General features: G+C 33.4%; 1 protein-coding gene across 1 annotated transcript in view; it reads right to left on the minus strand.

Moving 5' to 3' along the window:
• LOC145840650 (dynein axonemal heavy chain 5-like) overlaps positions 1-22,579 on the minus strand; it is a 40,708-nt gene that overhangs the window by 6,028 nt on the left and 12,101 nt on the right. Inside the window, exons 19-75 of the mRNA XM_082947970.1 lie at positions 21,140-21,337; positions 20,856-20,981; positions 20,464-20,637; positions 19,987-20,162; positions 19,596-19,671; positions 19,341-19,453; positions 18,854-19,063; positions 18,349-18,553; positions 17,948-18,066; positions 17,634-17,770; positions 17,307-17,469; positions 16,971-17,082; positions 16,550-16,678; positions 16,238-16,329; positions 15,941-16,048; positions 15,652-15,805; positions 15,327-15,523; positions 15,080-15,149; positions 14,888-15,016; positions 14,402-14,620; positions 14,042-14,188; positions 13,408-13,580; positions 13,001-13,179; positions 12,602-12,789; positions 12,245-12,439; positions 11,873-12,115; positions 11,444-11,616; positions 11,109-11,235; positions 10,669-10,861; positions 10,309-10,427; positions 10,045-10,135; positions 9,701-9,909; positions 9,378-9,527; positions 9,011-9,151; positions 8,713-8,835; positions 8,427-8,544; positions 8,173-8,318; positions 7,751-7,882; positions 7,428-7,568; positions 7,200-7,290; positions 6,809-6,957; positions 5,989-6,180; positions 5,577-5,693; positions 5,231-5,435; positions 4,923-5,053; positions 4,697-4,824; positions 4,366-4,516; positions 3,881-4,057; positions 3,438-3,653; positions 3,131-3,298; positions 2,541-2,759; positions 2,064-2,240; positions 1,683-1,877; positions 1,451-1,606; positions 960-1,142; positions 678-824; positions 118-282 (exon numbers count right to left, since the gene is read on the minus strand). Of these exons, the coding sequence (XP_082804096.1) occupies positions 118-282; positions 678-824; positions 960-1,142; positions 1,451-1,606; positions 1,683-1,877; positions 2,064-2,240; positions 2,541-2,759; positions 3,131-3,298; positions 3,438-3,653; positions 3,881-4,057; positions 4,366-4,516; positions 4,697-4,824; positions 4,923-5,053; positions 5,231-5,435; positions 5,577-5,693; positions 5,989-6,180; positions 6,809-6,957; positions 7,200-7,290; positions 7,428-7,568; positions 7,751-7,882; positions 8,173-8,318; positions 8,427-8,544; positions 8,713-8,835; positions 9,011-9,151; positions 9,378-9,527; positions 9,701-9,909; positions 10,045-10,135; positions 10,309-10,427; positions 10,669-10,861; positions 11,109-11,235; positions 11,444-11,616; positions 11,873-12,115; positions 12,245-12,439; positions 12,602-12,789; positions 13,001-13,179; positions 13,408-13,580; positions 14,042-14,188; positions 14,402-14,620; positions 14,888-15,016; positions 15,080-15,149; positions 15,327-15,523; positions 15,652-15,805; positions 15,941-16,048; positions 16,238-16,329; positions 16,550-16,678; positions 16,971-17,082; positions 17,307-17,469; positions 17,634-17,770; positions 17,948-18,066; positions 18,349-18,553; positions 18,854-19,063; positions 19,341-19,453; positions 19,596-19,671; positions 19,987-20,162; positions 20,464-20,637; positions 20,856-20,981; positions 21,140-21,337 (8,862 nt within the window). The remainder of the gene's footprint in view (positions 1-117; positions 283-677; positions 825-959; positions 1,143-1,450; positions 1,607-1,682; positions 1,878-2,063; positions 2,241-2,540; positions 2,760-3,130; positions 3,299-3,437; positions 3,654-3,880; positions 4,058-4,365; positions 4,517-4,696; positions 4,825-4,922; positions 5,054-5,230; positions 5,436-5,576; positions 5,694-5,988; positions 6,181-6,808; positions 6,958-7,199; positions 7,291-7,427; positions 7,569-7,750; positions 7,883-8,172; positions 8,319-8,426; positions 8,545-8,712; positions 8,836-9,010; positions 9,152-9,377; positions 9,528-9,700; positions 9,910-10,044; positions 10,136-10,308; positions 10,428-10,668; positions 10,862-11,108; positions 11,236-11,443; positions 11,617-11,872; positions 12,116-12,244; positions 12,440-12,601; positions 12,790-13,000; positions 13,180-13,407; positions 13,581-14,041; positions 14,189-14,401; positions 14,621-14,887; positions 15,017-15,079; positions 15,150-15,326; positions 15,524-15,651; positions 15,806-15,940; positions 16,049-16,237; positions 16,330-16,549; positions 16,679-16,970; positions 17,083-17,306; positions 17,470-17,633; positions 17,771-17,947; positions 18,067-18,348; positions 18,554-18,853; positions 19,064-19,340; positions 19,454-19,595; positions 19,672-19,986; positions 20,163-20,463; positions 20,638-20,855; positions 20,982-21,139; positions 21,338-22,579) is intronic.

The raw sequence follows: 22,579 nt of genomic DNA on the forward strand, positions 1-22,579 counted from the left end.
AGCTATTTATACTTTTTTGCACTTAAAACTAAAACTATCAAAAAAATTTGAAACAGTTAAAATAAAAAACATTCAGTTAAATTAAGCCTAATAATTACTTATACAAATAAATTTCACTTGGTACATGACGTTGACGAGGCTCATTTCGACGATGAGGAAGTACAAGATGGACCCTCTGTTCGCCACCGGCCTGAACTCCTCTCTCGCCGTGTTGATCTTCACCTCCGTGTCCGCCGCAATCGTCAGCTTCTCGCTCACCTCCTCCGCTGTCGTCTTCGTTGTCTGAAGTTTTCAATGGTAATTAGACTATGGTACTTTTTATTATAGCAGAAATGTCTAGTGGTCGACTCTAACTAAGTTTATTTAATAAAATTTGCAATTTTATAAAAAAAGTTAAAAAGTGTAATATTTTTGACAGAATTATAGTTCACTTAATTATACTGTGCTTAATGAGTTCTTAATGTATATTAAATGTTATGACTTATCACTAAAAAAACTTAAATTTATTTTCAATTGGAGATCATTATCTAAGCTTTTATTCGCTCGAAAGAATCTCCTTTAAATTGTTTGTACAAACTTAGAAGACCAGATCAGATCTTTGGTATACTAAAAAACACTTTACGTCTAACGTAGCGTCTAGTTTTAGAACGAAACTGTTTCTTAAAAATTTTACCAACTTGGAGCACTTGAATGAGCGATTCATCCTCAACCAATGATCCTTCTGTTGTAGTGAGCCTGTACAAAAGGTTATCTTCGAGTTGCTTCATTTTTCGTTTGTTGGCTGTAACCTCTTCCATTAACGAAACACGTTCGGACTCTAACTCCTGCAAAGGCACAGAATTATAACAAATAAACAAGGTATTTAGCACCTGAGTTTTTTGTTCAATACATGTAAAACAAGCAAGGGTAAACTTCTAATGAGATTGTGTTTCAGACCTGCAAGTGTTAAACCAACGTACGTTTTTCTCGGTTACGATGACTCTTCCGAGCAGCTGGTCCTCGAGTCCCTTCATGGTGACGGTGAAGTCGATGATGGAAGTCCTGGCGTAAATTTCGGGCGTGTACACCGGGTTGGCCAGCTTCGTCGTTATGTACAAGGAGAACCCGTCCATGACGTCGACTTCTTTGTCGCCGACTTTCACCTGGCAGCGACAAAATTTTTTTAACACTTACCTATGAAGATTTAAAAACTATGTTTAAAGTAGATATGTCAGGTATAATTTGTGTTAAATTTTTGCACAGAGTGACTGCTGGTTTGAATTTTACTTTTACTTATTTTTGTTCAAATCTAAAAAAACTTTTTTGTGTTCATAAATATCAACAATAAAGCTTGCTGCGACATAGAGTAAATGTCAAATTTACATCAATTTCGTTATCTAAAAAATATCTAATGAAATGTCTAAAATATTCAACGAGTGAAAAACACTCATTAGAAAAAATCAAACCTAACCTTAAAGGTAGAGCCGGACTTTATAAAGTTTTTCTCCAGGACATTGTCAAGAGCCGGATCGAGTTCTTCACCAACATCTTCAATCAGAAGTGGGCGTCCGAGAGAGAGAGAATCTTCGAGGTGAGTTCGAAAGTATTTGTGGTTGAGCGTGGTTAACTGTAAAAAAAAAATCAAGTTAAGTAAACATTTTTTAGCTAAAATTTCATCATTCAGATTCAAGTTTTAGTTATACCTGAAGCTCGTTGTCTTTTTCTTTGTTTTTAAGCCAAATTTTTCCTTGGCCTTGCGGGTCAATGATGAGTGGAAATCTGGTGGCTCTGGTGACTATGATACCATTTTGAACGGACAAGTCATCGTTAGGCAGTCCCTGAAGGTTCCATTCGCTGATTGTCGTGTTGTCAGTCAACATGTTGATTAAGTTCAAGTCCTATTTGTTAGACTTATTAAAAATTACTTTAAGGTTTTAACTCAAAAGATTTGAGAAAAAGTATAAAGCTTGCTTTTATTAAATTAATAAAAACACTTTGTATATTTTAAACTGAAGTGTGTTAAAAAAAAGTAAAAAAGTTTCCATTCAATTATAGTTTAATTCTTCAAAGGTTTTTTTACTTACTTCGGAAAAGGGAATTTTTAAGGTTGACATTTCTTTCTTCCAAGACTGCTGGAGCAAATTACGGAAGTCCTGATTAAACGGTCCGGAGTAGGAAAGGAAGCCTGTAGCTACAAGCACGTCCCCGACCAATCGCTTGATCTGCGCTTGAAACGTTTTCCCAGCTGCTGTCCATCTTATCTGTGGATTGAAATTGGTTAAAGTATTCTTAAACTTTTAAAAACAATTGAAAACACCAGAATGTTAGCTATATTACAACAACAGTTTTAGACATTCCTTTTCTAACTCACTATTTAGTAAACTTTAGAATAAATAACTTACATTTTTATAATTATTTCAATACATTCTCTACTGAACGATTAAGGAAAAGCGCTCAAAAAATTTGGTCTAAGAACCCGGTGTACGAAAAAACCTTTCAATTTTCGAGTAGTACACCACAAAAATGGCTTATAACAAAACCTCACACGTTTCAAACTTTACCTTCTCGCCTCCGAGGCCTTCGATCAGGGCGCTGGCGTTGTTCATTTTTCTCTCGCAGGCGTCCGCGTCGTCCATCAGCGCTTGCTTGTGCGCCTCCGCCGCGTCCGACTCCGCTTGCGCCGCCTGCACCTCCGCCTCCTTCTCGTCGAGTTGCGCCTGCGCGCTCTCCAAGTCGCTCCTCGCCACGCCCAGCTTCGACTCTTGGACGGCCAAGTTAGCCTGAGTAAAGTTGCGAGTTGAAGTATTTTTTGAAGCAAGTTTGCTTTGTTTATACTTTTTTCTTTAAAGCTTTAGTAAGAGCTTTAAGTGTTATAGAGTATTTTCAAAAAGTAGTTGACACTTCTATAAGAATTAAAGAAAAGTCATTTACAACAGAAAAAAATCATATTGGGACAATATTATTGTGTAGTATAGTATACTATAAGTATTTTTTCTTTAATAGAAAAGTATATTTGAGATGCTTTTTGATTCATAAAAGCAATATACTTATAAAAGCAATATAACTAGAGCACAAATACTTTAACAAGTTTAACTTGGCAAAGCGGAAGATAATTTATCAAACACTGTTCAGAGAGTAATAACTAAACTACCTTCAACGGAAGGACGTCTTTGTTTATTCCAAAAAAGAACGCCATGGCTTCGGTCCACGAGCACAGACCTGCCACGCTTCCCGAGACCTTTTTCGCCGAATCGAAATTGTAGTCGTCCATCCTCAAGTACGGTTCCAATAACTCAACCGTCTCTTCGTTGATAGTGTCCTAAAACATTGTTGCTTTTTTAGTTGTTTTTTTTAAGTTATAGTTTGAAGGCTAGATGAAACTTTCATGGCTTTAAAAGTACTAAAATTTTTAGTTATATTACTATTTTCTTTGAAATAACAATATGAATTTAACTGACCTTTGAAAAGTTAAGCAAGGAGCCTAAAAATCCGGAGTTATTCATGAGTTTTAGCGCCTCACTCCACGACGGTTTCGGGCAAGGTCTTTCGGGGTCCTGTTCAACAGGGTTCAAGCGTTTTTGGAACAACAGCAGCACACAGTCCATGATTCTCATGATCAAGTGTGGGGGCTTTCCCAGCTTACGAACTGTTGCAATATCCGCTGGTTTGATTGTCTGTATGAAAAATTAACTTTAGTTTCACTTCGTTTTATGCATCACGCCATTGTTTTGTAATATTTAAGCTGCTAGTTAAGTACATGTTATAGGTGACTTATTTGAAAGTTAAGTTTTGTATTTCAAAGTACTAGATTGCTAAATCAGCATACGCAGATAACAAATCAAGCTCACTAATTATGCTTGATACCATTTAGACAGTACATACATTGACGTTGGAAACAAACTTGCAAAGCTTTTTCAGCAGCCTCCAGCGCAGGCCTGGCAGCTTCGAGTTTTTCTTCAGCCGACGCCTTGTCCACGGCGATCATGTCGACGATCTTCTGAGCTTTGTCTTTCACCGTTTGCACTTCCGCTTTCTTCAGTTCAGCACCTGCCTTCTTTTCGTTCACTTTCGCAAGAACCTACGAGTTAATATGTCTTAATTTGTAATTTAACTACTTTAAAAACTATCAGTAACTAGTATCTGTTCTGAACCTGTATTGGTTACTGTTTAGATTTTTTTCTAACCAGCACTTTAATTTTTGGTAAGACGGAGTGAATAAAGAAAATAATTTAAATAAAATTTAAGTTTAAGTTCACTTTTTGATATTTTGAGTTATGTGTCCCTAAAACATTATTAAAAACAATTATATAAACTTTTTGCTAAAAATATAGTGTTTACTTGAACTAAAAAAATCTATTATGCCTGCATAACTTTGAAAATTATCACCTCATCAGCTTCTTTAGACGCTACAGCGAGATCTTTCTTCTTGACAACAAGCTCCAACGAAAGCTCGTTCACAGATTTTTCTGCTTCCACCAACTTCGTCAGACCGGTTCGCATTCTCGACGCTAGACCAGATATTTCATCCAGCTTCGACCTACGTCAAGCAAAATTTTAAGTAGTAATACATAGAAAGCTTTGCTAAATACAGTTTAAGATAATTAAGCAAATTATAGAATGTTTAAAAAAAAGCTTGTGACATTTTCTTAATAAAACCAAAAATGATCAATTTTATAAAAGTTCAAAAAAGTTGAAAACGCGTATAAAGTTTGCTCACTGGTATATGGTCTTGTATCCGGACAAGAAGGAAAGGTAAGACTTTGGAGTCACGTGACAAGCCCGACGAAATCTCTCAAAATATTCCACACATTTTTCAGCCACAAGATCTTGGACCGATCCCATTACCTTTTAGTTTAAGCAGAACGTTATTTAATTTTTATAGTTAGTTAATCAAACACAAGTAAAAAGATATTAAATTCTGAAATTAAATCTTTAAGGTAAACCTGAACTATGTTGGTTTTCGTTTCGGGTTCGCATTCGACTTTGAAACTTTCAAGGAAGTACTGAGCTACTTGTATGAGAGCCTCTCGTGGCCACCTCAAGAACCAGTCCATCGTGCACCCGGAGATCAAAGCTGAAATGAAGAAAAAATATCAGAAAACATTGTTACTTTTTTTTTTTCAAAATTTAAATTACATAAGTGAAGTTAAGAAAGTACGTTATTCATTGTTTACGTAATCTTACTCACTGTATTAAGTTTCAAATTTTTCTTGGGTTGAGTAAAAAAACTAAACACAAAAAAAAAATTAACCGGGAAACTTGAGAGCGCGGTTCTGAAACTTTTCGCCGACGGGCGAGAAGCAGAGGACGACGTGGAGGTTGGCGCGAACCCGCGACAGAAAGTAGTCGTACAAGTTGTCGTTCGTTGGCGGCCTTCTCGGGTACTCCTTCTTCATCACTGGGATCAGCTCCTGCGTGATCTCGTCTATCTCATCTCTCGCAAACAAGTTTGAAACCTGTAACGAGTTTTTTTGCATAAGCGTTGGTTTTGTAAAGAGTAGATACTAAAAAATACTAAAACAGTTTCATAACATTTAATAAGTATTACAGGTAGTTACAAATTTTAATATTCATAAGTATTATCATAAAAGATGTACCTCCCCTGAAGCAAGTACATTGTTCATGTACTCCAAGAAAGCTTCGTCTTTAATTTCGTTGTCAGTAAAAATGAACGACACTCCTTTTCCTTCTTTGCCGGTGAGTCGATATAAAATCTATTATAAATTGACGATATTTAACAAAGCTAAGAAAAATGTGTTTATTTTTAACGAATGGAAAATGTAACTAATTTTTTGATACGTTGTATAATTCGAAAAAGTACCATTATGTAATAATGGGCTAATATCAGAAAAAAAAAACTTATGTAAAAATTTAGATTCGAACAAGTGCAGAAATCAGTTTATGTTTTAGCTAAAATTTCACTTATTCTCAATACACTTATTCTCGAGCTTCAAGAAAAACGTCATGTAAAAGTTCATAAAAATTAAACTTCAGCTCTTTATTAAAAACCTTGAGATCGTCGATCAAGTTGGACGTGTTGTAGGTCCTGCTCAGGGTGATTTGGAAGGAAGTGTAACCCGCGATGTAGGTCGCCAGCCTGGTCAGCGACTGCTTGCCCGACCCGCCGACGCCGACGAGCAGGCAGTTTCCGCGCGGAGTTCGGATTATGCGAGATATTTTCACCAAGTGAGTCATGGCGTCCTGGTGAGATTTATTTAAAAAAATATATAAACAAAAGTTGTGAGCTAGTTGGTTTGTCGAGTAACTTTTACAACTGATTATAGATTTAATATAGTTTTAAATAATCAAAAAATAAATTAATCTTGTTTTCCATAAATTAATATAATAAAATAAAATTCTGCCTTTCGTTATTTCAATGTGAAAATGATCAGTGCAAAATAAGACGTTTGTCATTACTAAAAAACTTGCTATTCTATACAGAAAATATAGTTTCTTAATTTTAGAAATTTTAAATTCTTAATATCTAAATCATAATTGTTTAAACAACCTGAAATATTAAAAAACAGCTTAGTCCGTCTATTCTTAAAGTGATCGTTTCGAAGAACATTTTCCGATTAAAATTTTAGTATTTATCAACAAAAAGAATAAAAGATTATAACAGAGGAATATAACTTTTATAAGCAATGTATACCATTTACCTACTATAAAGTTCTTCAATTTTGTATACATATATACATAAAACATTTAAAAGCAAACTTATATTTTTAATTAAAAAAATTATTTAAGTTATTATTTAAGTATATACTCTTTTTCCGTTTATTTTCGGTATTACAAAAATTTAAACAGCATTTATAAAAGTAATTCAAACTTGGAAAAAAACGAGATCCATTTTGGAGCCTCTAACTGTTTCGTTGTACTGGTCCTGATACATTTTCAATTTTTCTTCTAACTCTTGAAATGATGCTATTGGTTCGTAAATTTTGGGTGCTTCAAAATCCATATCATCTCCATCTTCGCCTTTAAGTACAAAGAAAAACATAAACTATTTGGTTTTACATGATCATAGTCGTGAAAACTACTAGCTTAATAATAAAATTAATAGTTTGCTTGATATTAAGATTGTAACAATTTAAGATTAATCTCATTATAAAAATATAGAACTTTGTTAAAGACAATATTTTCTCTAATATAATAAAATGTTTCCGTATCATAAGCACTGTATGTAATGTAAAAAGTTGTGGTAAAGTATCCATACTTACCAGTATCTTCCGGGATGTCTCGAAGGAAATCAACGAAGTAAGGTGAAGGGGGAAGTTTACCACGCAACTCTGACATTTCATCTTCCACAATCTAATTATTGTGAAAACAAATAAATGCTCTTAAATTCAAAACTCTAAATAATTAACTACATTACATTTTATTTTGAATATTTTTTATTGGGAGGATTCGAACATTTACTAAAAGGTAGAATCAAATGTTATCAAAACCTTGTTCAAACTGTTCTCGAACCAATCTTTGTCGGGTTGGTTGGTGAACCGGTCAGCAATGACTCTGGTGCACTCGTGTTTCCACAAACCGAGCATTATGTCGCTTGTTTTGCACACGTCGCTCAAAACATTCAGAATGCCCTGCACGTTAAAAACTGCTTGTGTTTGTTTACAATAAAAATTGCTAACATTTTACGCATGTATAATGTATACAGAGTACAAAACAATCACTTATTAAGCCTATCTACCTATTAATAATGACTTTAATTCGGGCTTGTATATGTTTAACACCAGAAAAACGTAAAACAGTTTTAAACTCTCACCTGCCAAATACGGCTCAAATCGCGCAAGTTGAAGATGTAGTGAAACTTCGCCGGCGTCGGAAGCATTTTTGTTTTCGTTGATTGCCACAACCTCCTTGTCATTCCGACTAACTTCGGTGCAAGTTCCATCACCTAAAATAATAAATAATAAAGAAGTTCTTCATTTGTTCAAAAATGAATAGACCACGTTTGATTGATCAAATAACACTTTTTTTGATAACTACAGTTTGACGATGACAACTATAATAATTATATTTAAATAAAAAAACTTTAAAACTAAAGAGCCCTACAAGGCAAACATTGATTTAAAACAGGACTCTTTGAAATATAAAAATTCTAATCGACACTTTTCGCTAAGAATTAACATAAAACTTCATTAAATAACTTAAGATAATCTAAACAACTTTCAACAAGCAAACTACTTCATCTGTAAATCCTCTTTCAGCGCAGAAGTACCCCTCGGCGACCGTTCGAAAGATTTTGTCAATCGAGTTGTTGCTGGGCAGGGTGCAGTTGAAAACGTTGAACTGACGCTTCAGCCGCTGAGGTATGTCGTTGCGCCCGCCGCCTGCAACACCGAGCACATTTTTAATTTATAGCGTTGTTTGTAAATATTAAAAAAAAAACGGTTTCATACAGACATTACTTTAAGTATATTGAAAAAGTTCGTACGTACCGGGATGGATCATGGCGGCCACTAGCTGGATGTCGACGATGTTTGTGAAGTCGCCGGGCTTGTCTATGCTGTAAAATCCGCTTGTGGCCATCAGTTGTCGCACTATCTCATTTGTTATCTTAGAAAATGTTAATGTTATCTTCTTTTTTATTCGAAAAAAATTAAAAGTTTGGTTTACTGAAATAGAAATGTTTAACGTTTTTTTTTTTCATTATATTGTTCAAATAAATGTTTTGTAGAACTTCAAAAACAGTTTGATTTATCAATTCCTAAACAAAAAAAAAACCTGATCACCCCATTCATTTACAACGGGCATATTTATATCGTCAATGAAAACAGTCATTTTTCTTCCGGCTGGAGGTCCGTATGTCGTTCCAACTCGTTTGTCTACATAGCTCTCTATTGTTCTCTAGCGGAATTTAAAATAATATTAAAGCGATTTTTTTGTAACTACTAAGTATAAGTTTTAAATTCAATCATTTATCTAAACTTTTTTAACTGTTTAAATTTTTTATTTGCAGAACTTGTATCAATATGTTATACTTAAAACATTTAAGGCATTTGTACAAGCTAGTTTAAAAAACCTGGAACATATTAGGAGTAGTCGCACTACTGAAGTTGAGAGACTTTGTCATGTGCTGTTCCGGATCATACCTTTTAGCGTACCCTTTGATCATGACTGTTTTTGCAGTACCTTGTTCACCGATCAGCAAAATACCTTTTGACTGCAATATATACGTAAATATTGTTAGTTCTAAATATATCTAAATAAAGTCTAAAATATAAGCTAAACAAAATCTGTTTATAATGTTTTACAGTAAAACTACAATACAAACATACTCAGACAGCTGTTTCTAGTAAATTAACCTCATATAAACAAGTTTAGTAGTTAAATGGTGTCAACACAAAAGTTAAGCATTGATAATTTGAAATAAACAACTTATAAACAACCTGTTTCATTATAGTATGCATGAGAAAGTCTGTCCTGACGTTGTCAACGTTTGGTACCAATATCCCCATGTAGTCAGGCACGCTGTCCTTTGGATAAACATATTCAGGAACTTTTTTGTTCCAGTGAACCCATGAACCATCATCATCGACCTGTAAAAATTATTTGCATTTTCTTCGTTTAATAACTAATGTAAGTTGTAATTATTTATAGTGTGTTTTTTTTTTAATAAAAACTGTTTTACTTATTTAAAGCTATTCAAGTCTGCAATTAAAAATATAGTTTTAATTATTTTTCTTTTTTGTTACTACCATATAAATCTAACCATGTATTCAAACACAGTTTCATCGTCTCTAATCGGTGGAATGGGAAGTTGAGACGCCGATTCGTGCTCTTTAATAAACTGCTCGAGCTTGGCGCGATCATCAAGCTCCAGCAACGCTCCGGCGCTCCACATCAGGCTGAAGAAGAACAGCCGGGACAGGTGTTCCGAGCTTATTGGCCCCTGGTCGTGGTCTTGTTTCGGTATCAACCCTGTTTTTCATGTGTTTTAGCTTATACCAAAACTAAAAATTGTAGAAAATAATATGCAACAATAAAAAAATAGATATTTAAAAGCTCTTACTAAAAACAAGTAAAAAATTATCGAATTTTTTCCTTCAATATTACCTTCCAACAAGTCTATGGCTTGTCTGATATACATGCATTCTAAAAGCTGCATTTTCGGATTAAGCTCATTCAGCAGGTTGTCCATGACATCCTATTTAACGTTATAAAGCATTATATTTGTAGTATTAACAAACTTTAAAGTACTTAAAAGTTAAAACAGTTGTTATATTAATGTTTTTTTAAATTCGCATCCTTTAAATTAAAAAAAGTAGTTTTTTGTTTTTATCATAGATAGTTTATTAGACTTTGAAAACTTCTGTTTACTTGGAATATAGCCTCAAAAAGACTTAGCAAAATTTCGCTTTGTTGGGGAGAAATTTTCTGCAACCAGCCTTTTAGAATAGGTTCCCAAGTAAGAACAGAAGAACTCATAAACACCATACCTGCAGATTAGAAACTTTTATTAGGTACTTGTTTGTTTTACAGTGTTACTGCCTTGTAGTGTACTTTTCTAAAAGTGTTTGAAGTTAAAAAAACTAATAAAATTAACACATTGTTTCTAGTTGATAAAAGCAGCAAATAACAAAAGTCATTAACGCCGAAAGATGAATTTTTTGTGCCGCGTTACAAACTCAATACATCTTATTATAACTTTTTTGATCAATAATTTTTTTAGTCCTTAACCGTTTCTGGAAACAGTAGCAGGCGATGCATTGTCGATGTTGTGGGGCTCGAACACCACTTTGGTGTTTGGCGCCATGGTTATTCGGTCTCCATTGGCCAGCGTGAGCGTTTTGTTGTCGTCTAAAACTGAATTTAAATTTTCGATCCAAATTGCGTCAACTGGTCCGTCCAACACCAACCATATGTGTTCTCCCTTTAAAGATAATTTTATCAAATTAAACTTATATTTAATAAGTAATAAAAAAAACGATGTACTATTGTAGCTGCATATTTATTTATATTTAATACCTCGATAAATAATTTATGCTTTTAACCAAAAATTTACATTTAGTTTAACAAACTAAAAATCAAGTTATGTTTTATTTGCTAATGCCGCATATAACTTAAAAAAAAAGCTTCAACACAAAAAATACTCGGTTTTGAAAAAAAAAATCAGTTACTTTTTTAGCTTTGTGAGTTCTGCGCCACAGCGTTGAGAAAATACCGTCAGTCCAATCGTTAGTAGCGACATCGAGTGACCCGAACATTTGCGGCGCCGTGATCGCTTTCGGATTCATTCGCATCTCTCTATTTACAATTATTTGTGTAATTTCTACTTAGTATTTTATATGTTTAAAAAAACCTTTCAAGTAGCACGTAGTAACTGCGTAAAAAACACAAGTAGGTCTATCATTTCAAACGCATAAAATAAATCGGTTTTAAAATTACACCCTGTGCTAACACTTCATTAAAAATATTTCTCATAAAGTTTAAACAATTTTAGCGAAATTCGAACCGGTGAGGTACTCCCGTGTCGGTCATGGCCTTCATGAGCACGTTGATGCATTTGGTCTTTCCGGCCCCGCTCGGCCCCAGCGCCATCATGCCGTGCCTGACGCGCTGCGTTTCGAACAGCTGGATCAGCTTCAGAACCCACGGAGGGTGGAAGACGAGCCCGGCTTCCTCCACCTGACGCAAAATGTACAGTTGTTTGAAAAGTCGCGAAAGGTTTTGTTTTCATTAGTGCTGATTTATATGTTTTTTTTTGTTATGTTTTACAGTCTATGAACTTATTTATACACTTTTCAAATAAAAGTAAAGGTATAAGTTAAGTAGAGTACAGATGTATTTAAAAAAAATAGTTATAAACACTATTTACTAAAAGTACTTACAACTGCCCATAATACTCTAAGAAAATATTCAACTTTCCGAGCGCAACACTCACCTGGCTCTTGATGGCTTTCTCCAGTTCCGGGTACCCGGCCTTGTCGAGCGTGATTCCGGGGAAGAGATCGTTGATGAGGGAGAGGAAGAGGGGCTCGTCCTCGTCTACCAGCTTGGACAGGTTCATGTCTCGGAGCACCCGCATCACTATGGTCTGCTCGGGGTCGTTGGGGTTGGCCCGCTTGACCCCGCCCAGGGTTCGCAGCACGGACAAGATGTTCCGCAAACCGAAATCGTAGTGGACCTGCGTTGAAATTTGGTAGTGAAATTTGAAACTGGACATGCTCTAACTGTTATGCGCAAAAAGAGATTTCAGAAAATAAAGTTTAGTCTGCTGATTACTTTTGTTTTAATTAAATTGCCGTAAACCGACCTGCTTGGAAAGCTGCTCTTCACAGAGCTTGTACAGGGTGTAGAACTTTTTGGAAAGGGTGACGTTTTCAATGAAACCGCAAGCAGCGAGCTTCACGCGAATTATGATGCTTCTGTCCGGCACCATCATGGCCACCGTGCGGAAAATAATTTTCAAGTTTTCTGGTAATTCTTGTCGGCCGGCATAACCTGGATTCTGTGTTTATTTCGATTTGTTTCGATTGTTTTAAATATGTTGAATTCTAGACTCTAATCAACAAAGAAATAGAAAAATGAAGTTTTGACATTAAATATCTCAATTAGTGATGCTCAGGTTTAAAACGCTGAAAAAATCAATTTTATAGTTAATTCTAATAACCATGGTAAGAAAAATTCCGAATTCAGGGTCCATATCAACGACATCACCGTCAGTGAAGACGAACTGGGGCTTCTTCATTTTCTTGCATTGCAAAACGATTGCTATTTGCTGTGCGGCCACAGACAAAACGGGAAGCTCAATTCTGTTAAATTCATCAAAGCATCCCCATGAACCAGACTGAGCCAATCCTTAAAAAGTTTGTATTTTCGTTTTAATAGCTATTATCAATCTAACTGTAATTTAACTATTTGTTTTTTTTAGAAAAGTTGAGCTTGTTCAAAGCTATTTACATTAATATAAGTGTTAAATAAATATTTGTTGTTTTCCCATCAACTTGTTTGAGACTTTTACAAAGGTGTCCACAACTTTTTTATACGCTTATGTCATATTGATAAAAACCTTTATAGATTCTTCCCAGTCCCCTGTAGTCCATTTGATCAGAGCAATTGAAGACGACGACGTATTTTCCAAGGCATTTACCCATGTCTTTTGTTGTTTCGGTTTTTCCTGTACCCGCGGGTCCTGCAGGGGCTCCACCCATACTCATGCCCAGCGCTTGTGAAAGCGTGATGTAACATCTGTTATAAAAAAGTTTTTTTTATCAAACAAAAGTTAAAATTTATTTTTTATAAAGTTTTTCAGCATATAATAACTCGCAAATATAAAACAAGCTTTATTTAATCCAGACACGATAAAAAAATATTCAAATTGTTTTCTTTTACGTTGAAACAAAATGTTCTACATATACATAAGCCTTTCAGCGTTATCAAGTCGCAAATACTCTGTGTGAAGGTAAAAATGTTTACCTATCAGTGAGTGGAGTGATAACCAAGCGGTCGGTACATCCCGTGTACTCGTTGCAGTATTCAAACTCGACATCGGTTATTCTGATCAAACACTGGTCCTGGTCCTCCACAAAGTAGAATCTCGACTGCTTCAGCCACTCGAAGTCGCCAGGTGATTTGATGTTTTTGCGGCACTAAGTAGTTTAAACTATTTAAGAAACCTTTGCTAACAGATATCACTATATCTAACTTGGAAACAAATAGAGCGTAATTAAAAGAGAATTTAGTACTTTAATACTTTTAGTATTTAAATACGTAAAATTATGTAATACTTTCGTTAAAATAAATTCGTAGCTTTTATTAAGTTAATTTGTAGTCAAAACCACGCGAAAAAAACTGAAATTAATAAATAAATACTATTTTTTCCCTTAAAAAAATCTTAGCTGTTTTTTTTTTAAACTTTACTAAAAATTTAGTTTTAACTGATAACTTAAATTAGAAACACATACTCCTTCGATCAAAAATTAAAGTTTCTAAACGTTTAAAGTTACAATAAAAAAGTTTTTTTATTATACTACAAATACTTAATCATTTTTTTTACGTACAAAAGTTAAATGAAAAAATTAAACCTACATTTAAAATAATAAAAACTAACCAAGTCATCGAAAATGTCACGTTGGTGCACATGTATGGTAACAAGTGTCTCGAATTTTGTCCTCTCATATTTTGTCAAGTCTTTTGTAGTCACTTGAATCAGTTCGTTTAACATGTCCAAAAATCTTTGGTTCATTATTGCCATTGCCTAAAGTAAAAAAAGTTATGTATTACAATGTTTTCTTTTTCTACTCATTTTTTTTCAATAAAAAAAATATAATTTTAATCTTAAAAACTACCATCGTCTTACTGTATTCAGTTGCAATTATTTAAAAAATCTTATTTGATTTAAAGTTGGTAAAAGTTTTTAAGCTGTACGTTTAGTCATTTAAAAACAAGCTTTAAATAATTTTTCACAAACTTTTCGTTCAGACTTGGCAATTTTCAGTGTGGCTTCAGCGTCCCGGGTCCACAACATTTGTATACCGAGGAGGCCAATTTGGGCGGGAAAACAGTTTTCAAACTCGGTAAGTTGGAAGCTGGAATCGTCAGATATGGCCACCCACGCTTTTCTGATTACTGAATGAACTGTAGACTTTACAGTTTCAAGCAGCTCTTTCAACCAAACCTCAACATTTCCCTGCAAAACTTTGTTAGGTAAAGAAAAATAACAAAACGTAATGAAATGTATAACGTGTACATACGTTTCCAAGCTTTAAAACAAGTCTTTTGTTTTTCATAACTTAACTTAAGCTAATAGATTAATGAAAAAATTAAAGCAACTAATAAGCTAATGTTAATATGAACTAAAAATGTTTAAATTGTGAACAACTTCAGTTTTTGCGAGCGTTTTTAAAATTTGTTTTTTTTTATTCAAAAAACTCAAAGCAAGAACTAAGCAACTCACTTGTGCTAAAACAGATTTTGTAAGAGGCACGGCCTCGTCTTCCTGGGACCTGATGGTCGTAATTTTATCGTACACTTTTTCGTCAAAGTCCACTTTGTAAACGTTGTCGAACAAGCTTAACAAGTGTGCCTGTAAACAATATAGTTTTAGGCAATTCGAAAAAATGTTTATGTGAAGAAAAATAAAACAAACCTGAATTGTGTGAGAGTCACTGGCTTGCCCGAGAATTTCGAGCAATGCAGGATCCGATACAAAGAAAAACCTTTAATGCATTTTTAGTTTATTTAGAACAAATCTTATTTTCAAAATTTTATAAAATTTTCAACTACAAATTAAATGATAACTTTGTAATAACTAAAAATAAAACCTCATTACATCACAGGTAGTATAACTTAAAATGCTACAAACAAAAAAGTTAAGCAAATTAATCATTTAAAACCTTGGGAAAAGCAGTCGCTTCTTTTCCAGGTAGCCAGTGAGAGACTTCTGACACATTTCGAGTTGTTCTAGCAGGTGCGGGAGCAGTTGGGCGAGAGTGTCGTCTCCCATGCAGCACTGCACCACGTTGGTGGTCTCGTGTGCCTTCTGCATTATCTTCTGCCATGACTTGTCGATGTTACTGAACCTTTTCGCTTCCTACGGTAGTTTGTTTTTTAAATTTTAAAGTAGTTAGAGTAAAAAGTAAGTTTTAGAACTAAAAACTATGGTAGATAACTTTTTGTAGACAGTTTAAATGACAGAACACTGATTATTATTTTTCTTACTTGAGGTAGTTGCTTAGCAATGTCGCCACCGACAAAAACGGCTTCCAAGTAAACCCACAAGTTCTGAACCGTCATCCAGTTCTCGATAATTTCGGTCGTTCCAGACAGCTTGAGCACCCAGCCTTGTATTTGGGTTTTAAATGGCACGTTGTATCTTTAAAATAGCAATTACATTATTCAACTCAAAATTAAGGTACAAAATCTGTTTTGATACCAAAACTTGTTAACTTTGTTATTTAACTTTGTTAAAAGTGTAACAAACTATTTGAAAGTATCTTTTTATACCAACCTATTACTCATCAAAGAGGCAAGAACCATCAGAGAGTCTTCCATAAGCGCAATAATTTCCTGGATGTCAGCTCCTTTCAGTAAAAGCTCACCTCTTGCTTTGAATGTGCTGTTAACACATAAAATAAAACTTTATAATTTTAATTCTAGTATAATTAAACACTCATTTAGATCTTACTTATTTAAAAAATGCCCCAGTTTTTAAGTATAAAATGCTACAGCTACCTTATATATGTATTTTACATTACGAATTTGAATATTTTGTTATTGATATTGGTTGATTGAAACTAAAACTTACGAAAAAGTGAAAATTTGAACACTCCAATCCGCAATTACTTGTTTCAATTTGGCTTCGATGTCACGCTCTTTCGTTGCACTTATACAAATATCCTACAAAATAAAAAAAATATCTTATTTATTTAAAAAGTTCAAAAAATAAATTCATACCTCTGTTTTTCAAATAATTTATTTTCAATAAATACAGTACTAATAATTTAGTAGAATGGAAAAGTTTTAAATATTATTTTTTTGAGAAAATAGTTACGGTTAGATTAGTTGGTTTCCTGATAAAAGCCTTTAGTTTTTAAAGTAATACACAAACTAAAATAACCTCAATATCTTCTTTGTTTTGCAGAAGTGGAGCCTCCATGATGTTTCGAAGTTGGAAGTTATCGTTCTCCACGTCAAAGTTGTGACTCGTCACGTTTGCTATACGCTCCCAATGCCTTTTCATCATCGACTATAACACGTAGGTTAGTTTTAAATTTGTAGCAGCACAAATAATTTAATAGTGCAAATATTTAAAATTACAGCAACATTATATTCGATTCTATCTATATTTGAAACTATATAAAACTTTGAAATTCAAAAATTTATTTTGTAAAAACTGCTGTAAAAGATCACTTCAAACAAAGTAGCAATAATAAAAATGTTCAAGTATATCATCGACCATTGTTAAATATTTATTTAATTTTTAAGTAGAAGCTTAAAATAAGATAATTATAGCTTCAAATTAATAAAATAAACCATACTTTGTTAGCCATAAGCTCTAACAATGGACAGCATTCGTTGAAATCGTCTATTTTCTTTTTGAGGTCTAAGAAAGCCTGCCATTCCTTCAGTCCTTTTGGAAGTTTTCGGCATCTGGTTTTAAAACATTCTTATTTAAAGTTGTATATGTATAGTCAGAGTGATTTTTATTATACAAGAATAAGACAAAAAAGTTAAAATTAAAGTAGTCAAATTCAGAAATTTCTGAAACACACACTCTACAATTTAAGTTAAAATTGTTCATAAATAATTAATTCACAAAAAAGGTTTAGAAAGACTCTCAATTTCTTAGTAAAAAAATAGTTTTATCAAGTTACTTGTTTTGGAAGTCAAGCAGTTCATTGTTGATCTGTTCAATGTCCAGTTCTGACCACAAGATGTCGTAGTAACCATCAACGCTTTCTATCACGCTGTTGTAGAGACCATAAAGCTTTTGGAGCAGTACAAGTTCGCGCTTGATTCGTTGAAGGTCGGGATATTCTGCAAAAGTTTAAAATAAAATAAATAATTTGTTTACTTCTTATACAAACATACAAATTTCAACAATCATCAGTGAATAATTTTAACACTGAACTAACAATGGATTAAAACTAATAAAAAGTAGTAATTATAATCTGAAACACAAGTCCTAAAATATTGTTCACCAGTGACAGTGAGTCCGAAGAGCGTTTCTCCTCCAGAGTAAGTTTGAAACTTTCTCCAAAGCTCGTCGAATCTTCCTTGGAATATCTGCAGTCTGTCGCTCGCTTCTTGCGGTGGGATCCCTTGCAAGTTTGGCCCGCTGAAGTAAAAAAGCTTTTTTACGACTAAAGTTGTTTTTCAATGTTTAGGTACCTTCAAAATTCCTGATTACTGCTTTAAAATTTTATTTTTTTACCCATAAGCCATAGAAAGTTTTTAATTTAAAATGAATTATTTTTTAGTTTAACTGCTTTAATCAAAATAAAAAAAAAAAAACTTGTTTTCGTAATCTTCATAGAACGTCTCAGTATCAACATGAAACTTCTCCACTCCTGCCAACAAATCTTCTTTAAACGTTGGCTGTACTTCAATCAACTTCGTTTGAGTCTCAGTCACCTAGAGTTTTTTTATAAAGACTACATTCAGTATTTCATCAAAAAAAAAAAATTTTAAAAACATACATTAATTTACTATCACAAAGTAATATAGAATAAAATAAGGAATTGTTAACTTATTCTAAAACATACTACGAACTCTAAAGGAGATCATTAATTTAACATATTTAAAAAATTATATTTTTATAACAAATAGCTCAAATGGTTTAAAATGCTTAAGTTTTAGTTTCAATGTTCTAATGGTAGAAAATTAAATTTTAAACAGCAATCACACTCTACCGACCAACGCAAGCAAGTTCTTCCACTGGTACGCCAGCCCGTCGACCTTTTCCGCATTGCCGTCGTTGAAACTCAGTTCGAGCTTGTTCAGGAGCGCGTACGACTCTTCTATCGGCCCGATGGTCATGTCTATTTGGATCTGCTGGTCCCTGACTTCCATCAGCCCTGACATGGCTCCGCGAACGTCGTCCAGATCGTTGATGCTCCGGCTGTTTTCAAAATTGTTACTTTGAAACCAGCATGACAGCTTCGGTTAAGCTCAGTAATGTTAACTTTTGTGACGAGTAATAACAAGGTAACAGGTACTTTTTTAATTCAGGTTTTTTTTTCTATTCTGCATAAACAATAACGGTCCTTCACAGTAATTGACTATACTTTTTTAGCAAATATCAAGTAACTAATATCTAATAGCAAGTTGGTTTCCAAATGAGTATTCAATTTAGCTACCGACATTTTTTGATCTTTAAAATCTATTAAACAAATAGAATTTAAATACATATTCGTGAAACCTCATGCGTTTTGACAGGCTGTCGATGAAGTTGAGCATCTCCTCTTGCGCGTTGCCCGCTTTCTCGTTGAGCGCCGCGCCGAACGCTCGCTTCCACGACTTGCACTCCTCCTTCAGCGCGAGCTTGAGGTCGTCCGTTTCGAACAGGATCGATCCGACGAGGTAGGACGAAGGCACGTCGTCGACCTCCGACTCCAGCTGGTGGTAGTATCTGTATGTAATGTAAGTTTTAAAGCGATATATATAACTGTTTTAGATAAATTTTAACTAAAATTAGTATAAATATGCAACCAACTCCAATTGTTTGATGCATTAATTTTAAAAGATTTACAGTTTAAAATTCCTTTAAAATTATAAAACTGCTTAGTATTTCGTTATGCATTTAATTTTTATTCAACTTAATGCCTAAAAAAAATTGAGTTGCGTTTTTTATATATACTAATAACTGTTCTAAAACAACGATTTAAAAAACAGTTTTAAAAGTTTACTTTATTTTTGCTTCAAATTCGGAGTAAAGCGGTTTAGTTTCCACAAACTCTGAAACTTTTTGTTGAGGGTCTTCTTTCCATAGTTGACTAAAATTGACAAAGTTACCTAGGAGCTGTGAAAAGTTTGCAAATGAAATGATTTTGAAAAACTAAAACATTTACTAATATCTTTAAAACTTATACTTTCCATACTATAGTTGTAACCTTTCTAAACATGATTTGTTTTAAAGTTGAGCATAGAAATACAAATTGTACCTGATCACTATCGCTTTTCATCCAGCTATTTACCGAATGCAACGCAACCACCATTTTCGTAACATCTTTGTGTTCGCTAGTGTAAATATTTTACTATTATTCGCCTTTTAACATTATTCAAATAAAAGTAACAAAACGTTTGCTTTAAAGGATTTTAAGTAAACTTCAAATTCAAGCGTTTTGGGATTTTTTTTCTTTTGTTTAAAAACGCACAATGATCATTTTAGTTTAAAACATTTGATGAGGTATCTAAAATAACAACTCGTCAAAAGCCATAGGTTCAAAAACCTGATGTTTATAGCAAGACGTTTTAATTTTAGAAATACGCGTTTTTATAAAAACTTAATTTTAATCCGTCAGTCTTACAACTTTTTTCTCAATCTCGACCGACCTGACTTGCTTGTGCATCGGCTTGGGAGGCTTGATGTTTGTTTTCACGTCTTCGCCTGTCTTCTTCGCGGCTTCCGCCTCCTTCAACAGCAGATCGTAATGGAGCTGGTAGTAGTTCCACAGCTCTACGTCGCTGCACGCTCCCAGTATCGTCTCTATCGCCTTGTTCAAGGTACTCTGCAAAGGTTTGTGTTTGTTAGGTTATCTTTTTTATTGATAAAGTGAATAAACAATGTTTGTTTTTTGAACTTAGTTTGGATTTTTTTCATTGAAATGATCAATTTAGTACGCAACGAAGCATTACTGCCTTTTAGGTTTAAGTCATTTGAAAACAAGAAATATTTACGAATACTTAATTTAATAACTTTACTAAGTAGTGTTGATGAACTTTTAACTAATAAGCTATTTAAAAATGTCCTAAGTAAAAAAATATTTATACTTAAAAGTTTTTAATATAATGTTTGACAGTTGTAATAACCTGTATTTCATCTAGACTTGGTTTGAAAACGACGTTTGGGATAGAAAGAACAATCTTTGACTTGAACAGGGGTTCCTTTTTCTTTTGCACGTGGCTCGCAGATGTTATGTACTTGTTTGCTGATTGCTGTAACCTTCTTTTTATTGTATCCAAAGACAGCCTTGTTGATTTAACCTGCATTTTAACAAACAGAAAAATAATTTTTGCACACGCACAAGTAGAAGCCACAAAATAAATCAGTCAGCTGTAAAAAACTTATTTTAAAATGATTTTACAGATCTATCGTTACACAACTTTAACAACTTAAATTTCTTTAAGCTTAAAAACTACCATGTAAAAAAAAAAACCTTCTAAATTAAGAACAATTTTTAAAGAAAGGTAGAACGTCTAACTAAAGATTCTGTATTTCTCTGACAGACGTGCCCCATTAGAGTGTAGTACCAGGTTGGTAGATTGTCAGACTTCGATTGAGCCTGTAGACCTGACATTTCGTTTTCCGTATACTTTTGTTCTAACATCTGTTGTACAACTTTTGTGTTGAAAAATTTTCAATTTAACTGCTACACTTTTCTCAAGTTGATAACTAACATTTAAAAATAAAAGACATTTTAAACTTTTTTTTTTATAAATTCAATTTTCAACAAAACCTAGTTTTAGCGTAAACTTTCACACTAACATTGACAATGTCGAACACAGACCGCTCCACCGCCTGGCTGGTCGTCGCCAAACTTTTCTTCGCGCCGTTCACCGTTTTTTCGGTGATGGCAAGAAACTGGCTGCAGCTAATGGGCTCGCTGCCTGGCAGGTCACACAGCGGCGTGCTGCCAGTGTTCGTCAGCTCCTTGGTTATCCTGCACTCGAGTATGTCTTCAACCTGAGACAAATTTTATAGTTATTCTGTATTATTGAAAAATTCAAAACTGATAAAAGGTTTTAAAAAATATAAAAAGTTAGCTTGAAAAGCACAGTAAACGTTTGTAAGGTTTAATACCAAAATAACTGTTTCAAATTAATTGTGATTAAATTTGTTAAATTGACATACGAAAGTATTTTGATATAAAAAGGTATATAGTTAAAATTATAGTTACAATAAAAAATTTTTTGAATGCGCATTTTGAACACAGCCCATCCAAAACTAAGCCTGTAGTTCAAACAAATAAAAAAATTAAAATTTTTAGACTTTTATTAAATAAAAATTCTTTTAAACAAAGGATTAAAATTCACTATAGATATTGTTTAAATTAAGCTATTAGAACTGTTGGAAAAATTTAATTGTTTATTTATATTTAAATCATATAGTTTTGTAATGTATGTTTTATCGCTTATCTCTAGGGGCAATTTAATGCTGTGATAAACCAATGGATATTGATACTTCTAGTCAAAGGTTAAAAGTTAGCAAAAATATTCATAACGTTTACGCAAGGTCAGTCTTGGAAGTTGTTTAGCTGAAATACAAGCTGTTGTTGGTACAAACTATGGAAAATTACAATCCATTTTTTCTATGTTTTCAAATATTTTAACGAGTCTTTTTAACAACAAAAAGAGTCTGCTAGCCAAACCACAGGCTGCTATATCAGAAAATTTTTAAAAGCATCTAGCTTTAAATAATTTTTTTTTGATAATTTTATTCATTAATAATGCTGTTTTGTAGAGATTTTTTAGTTATGTTTAAATCAAAGGGGTATTTAAAATATTTCAAGAATATATTAGTGTTTTGAAATGATAAAATTTAAAAACATTGTATTTGGCTTTAAAAGGCGTACTCGACCGATTGAAAGGTTACTTTAATTGTTAAAAGTTTTATTGAAATAACAAGTATAAGTAGTAGACAAAATCGAAAAAGTTATTGTAACTCAAACAAAGCAGCAAAATTCATCATGACAAAACAAACTTTCTTTTTCCATAAAAGTCAGTTTTCATTTGATACACCTTAAAGTAGAAATTGTTAGTTTTATATGTTTGACGAGAAATGGAGAGCGTTTGATAAAAAGATAACGCAGTGACTCGTAATTAATTAATTATGCTTAATTATACAAAATTTAGCTATAACTTTAGAGACTAAACTCAACTTTGTTTAATCTTAGTAAACGTGGTTTTCTGCGTTATAAAAACATAC

This window comes from Thalia democratica, chromosome 7 (assembly GCF_965202585.1).
Source record: "Thalia democratica chromosome 7, ktThaDemo2.hap1.1, whole genome shotgun sequence".
Lineage (NCBI taxonomy): Eukaryota > Metazoa > Chordata > Thaliacea > Salpida > Salpidae > Thalia > Thalia democratica.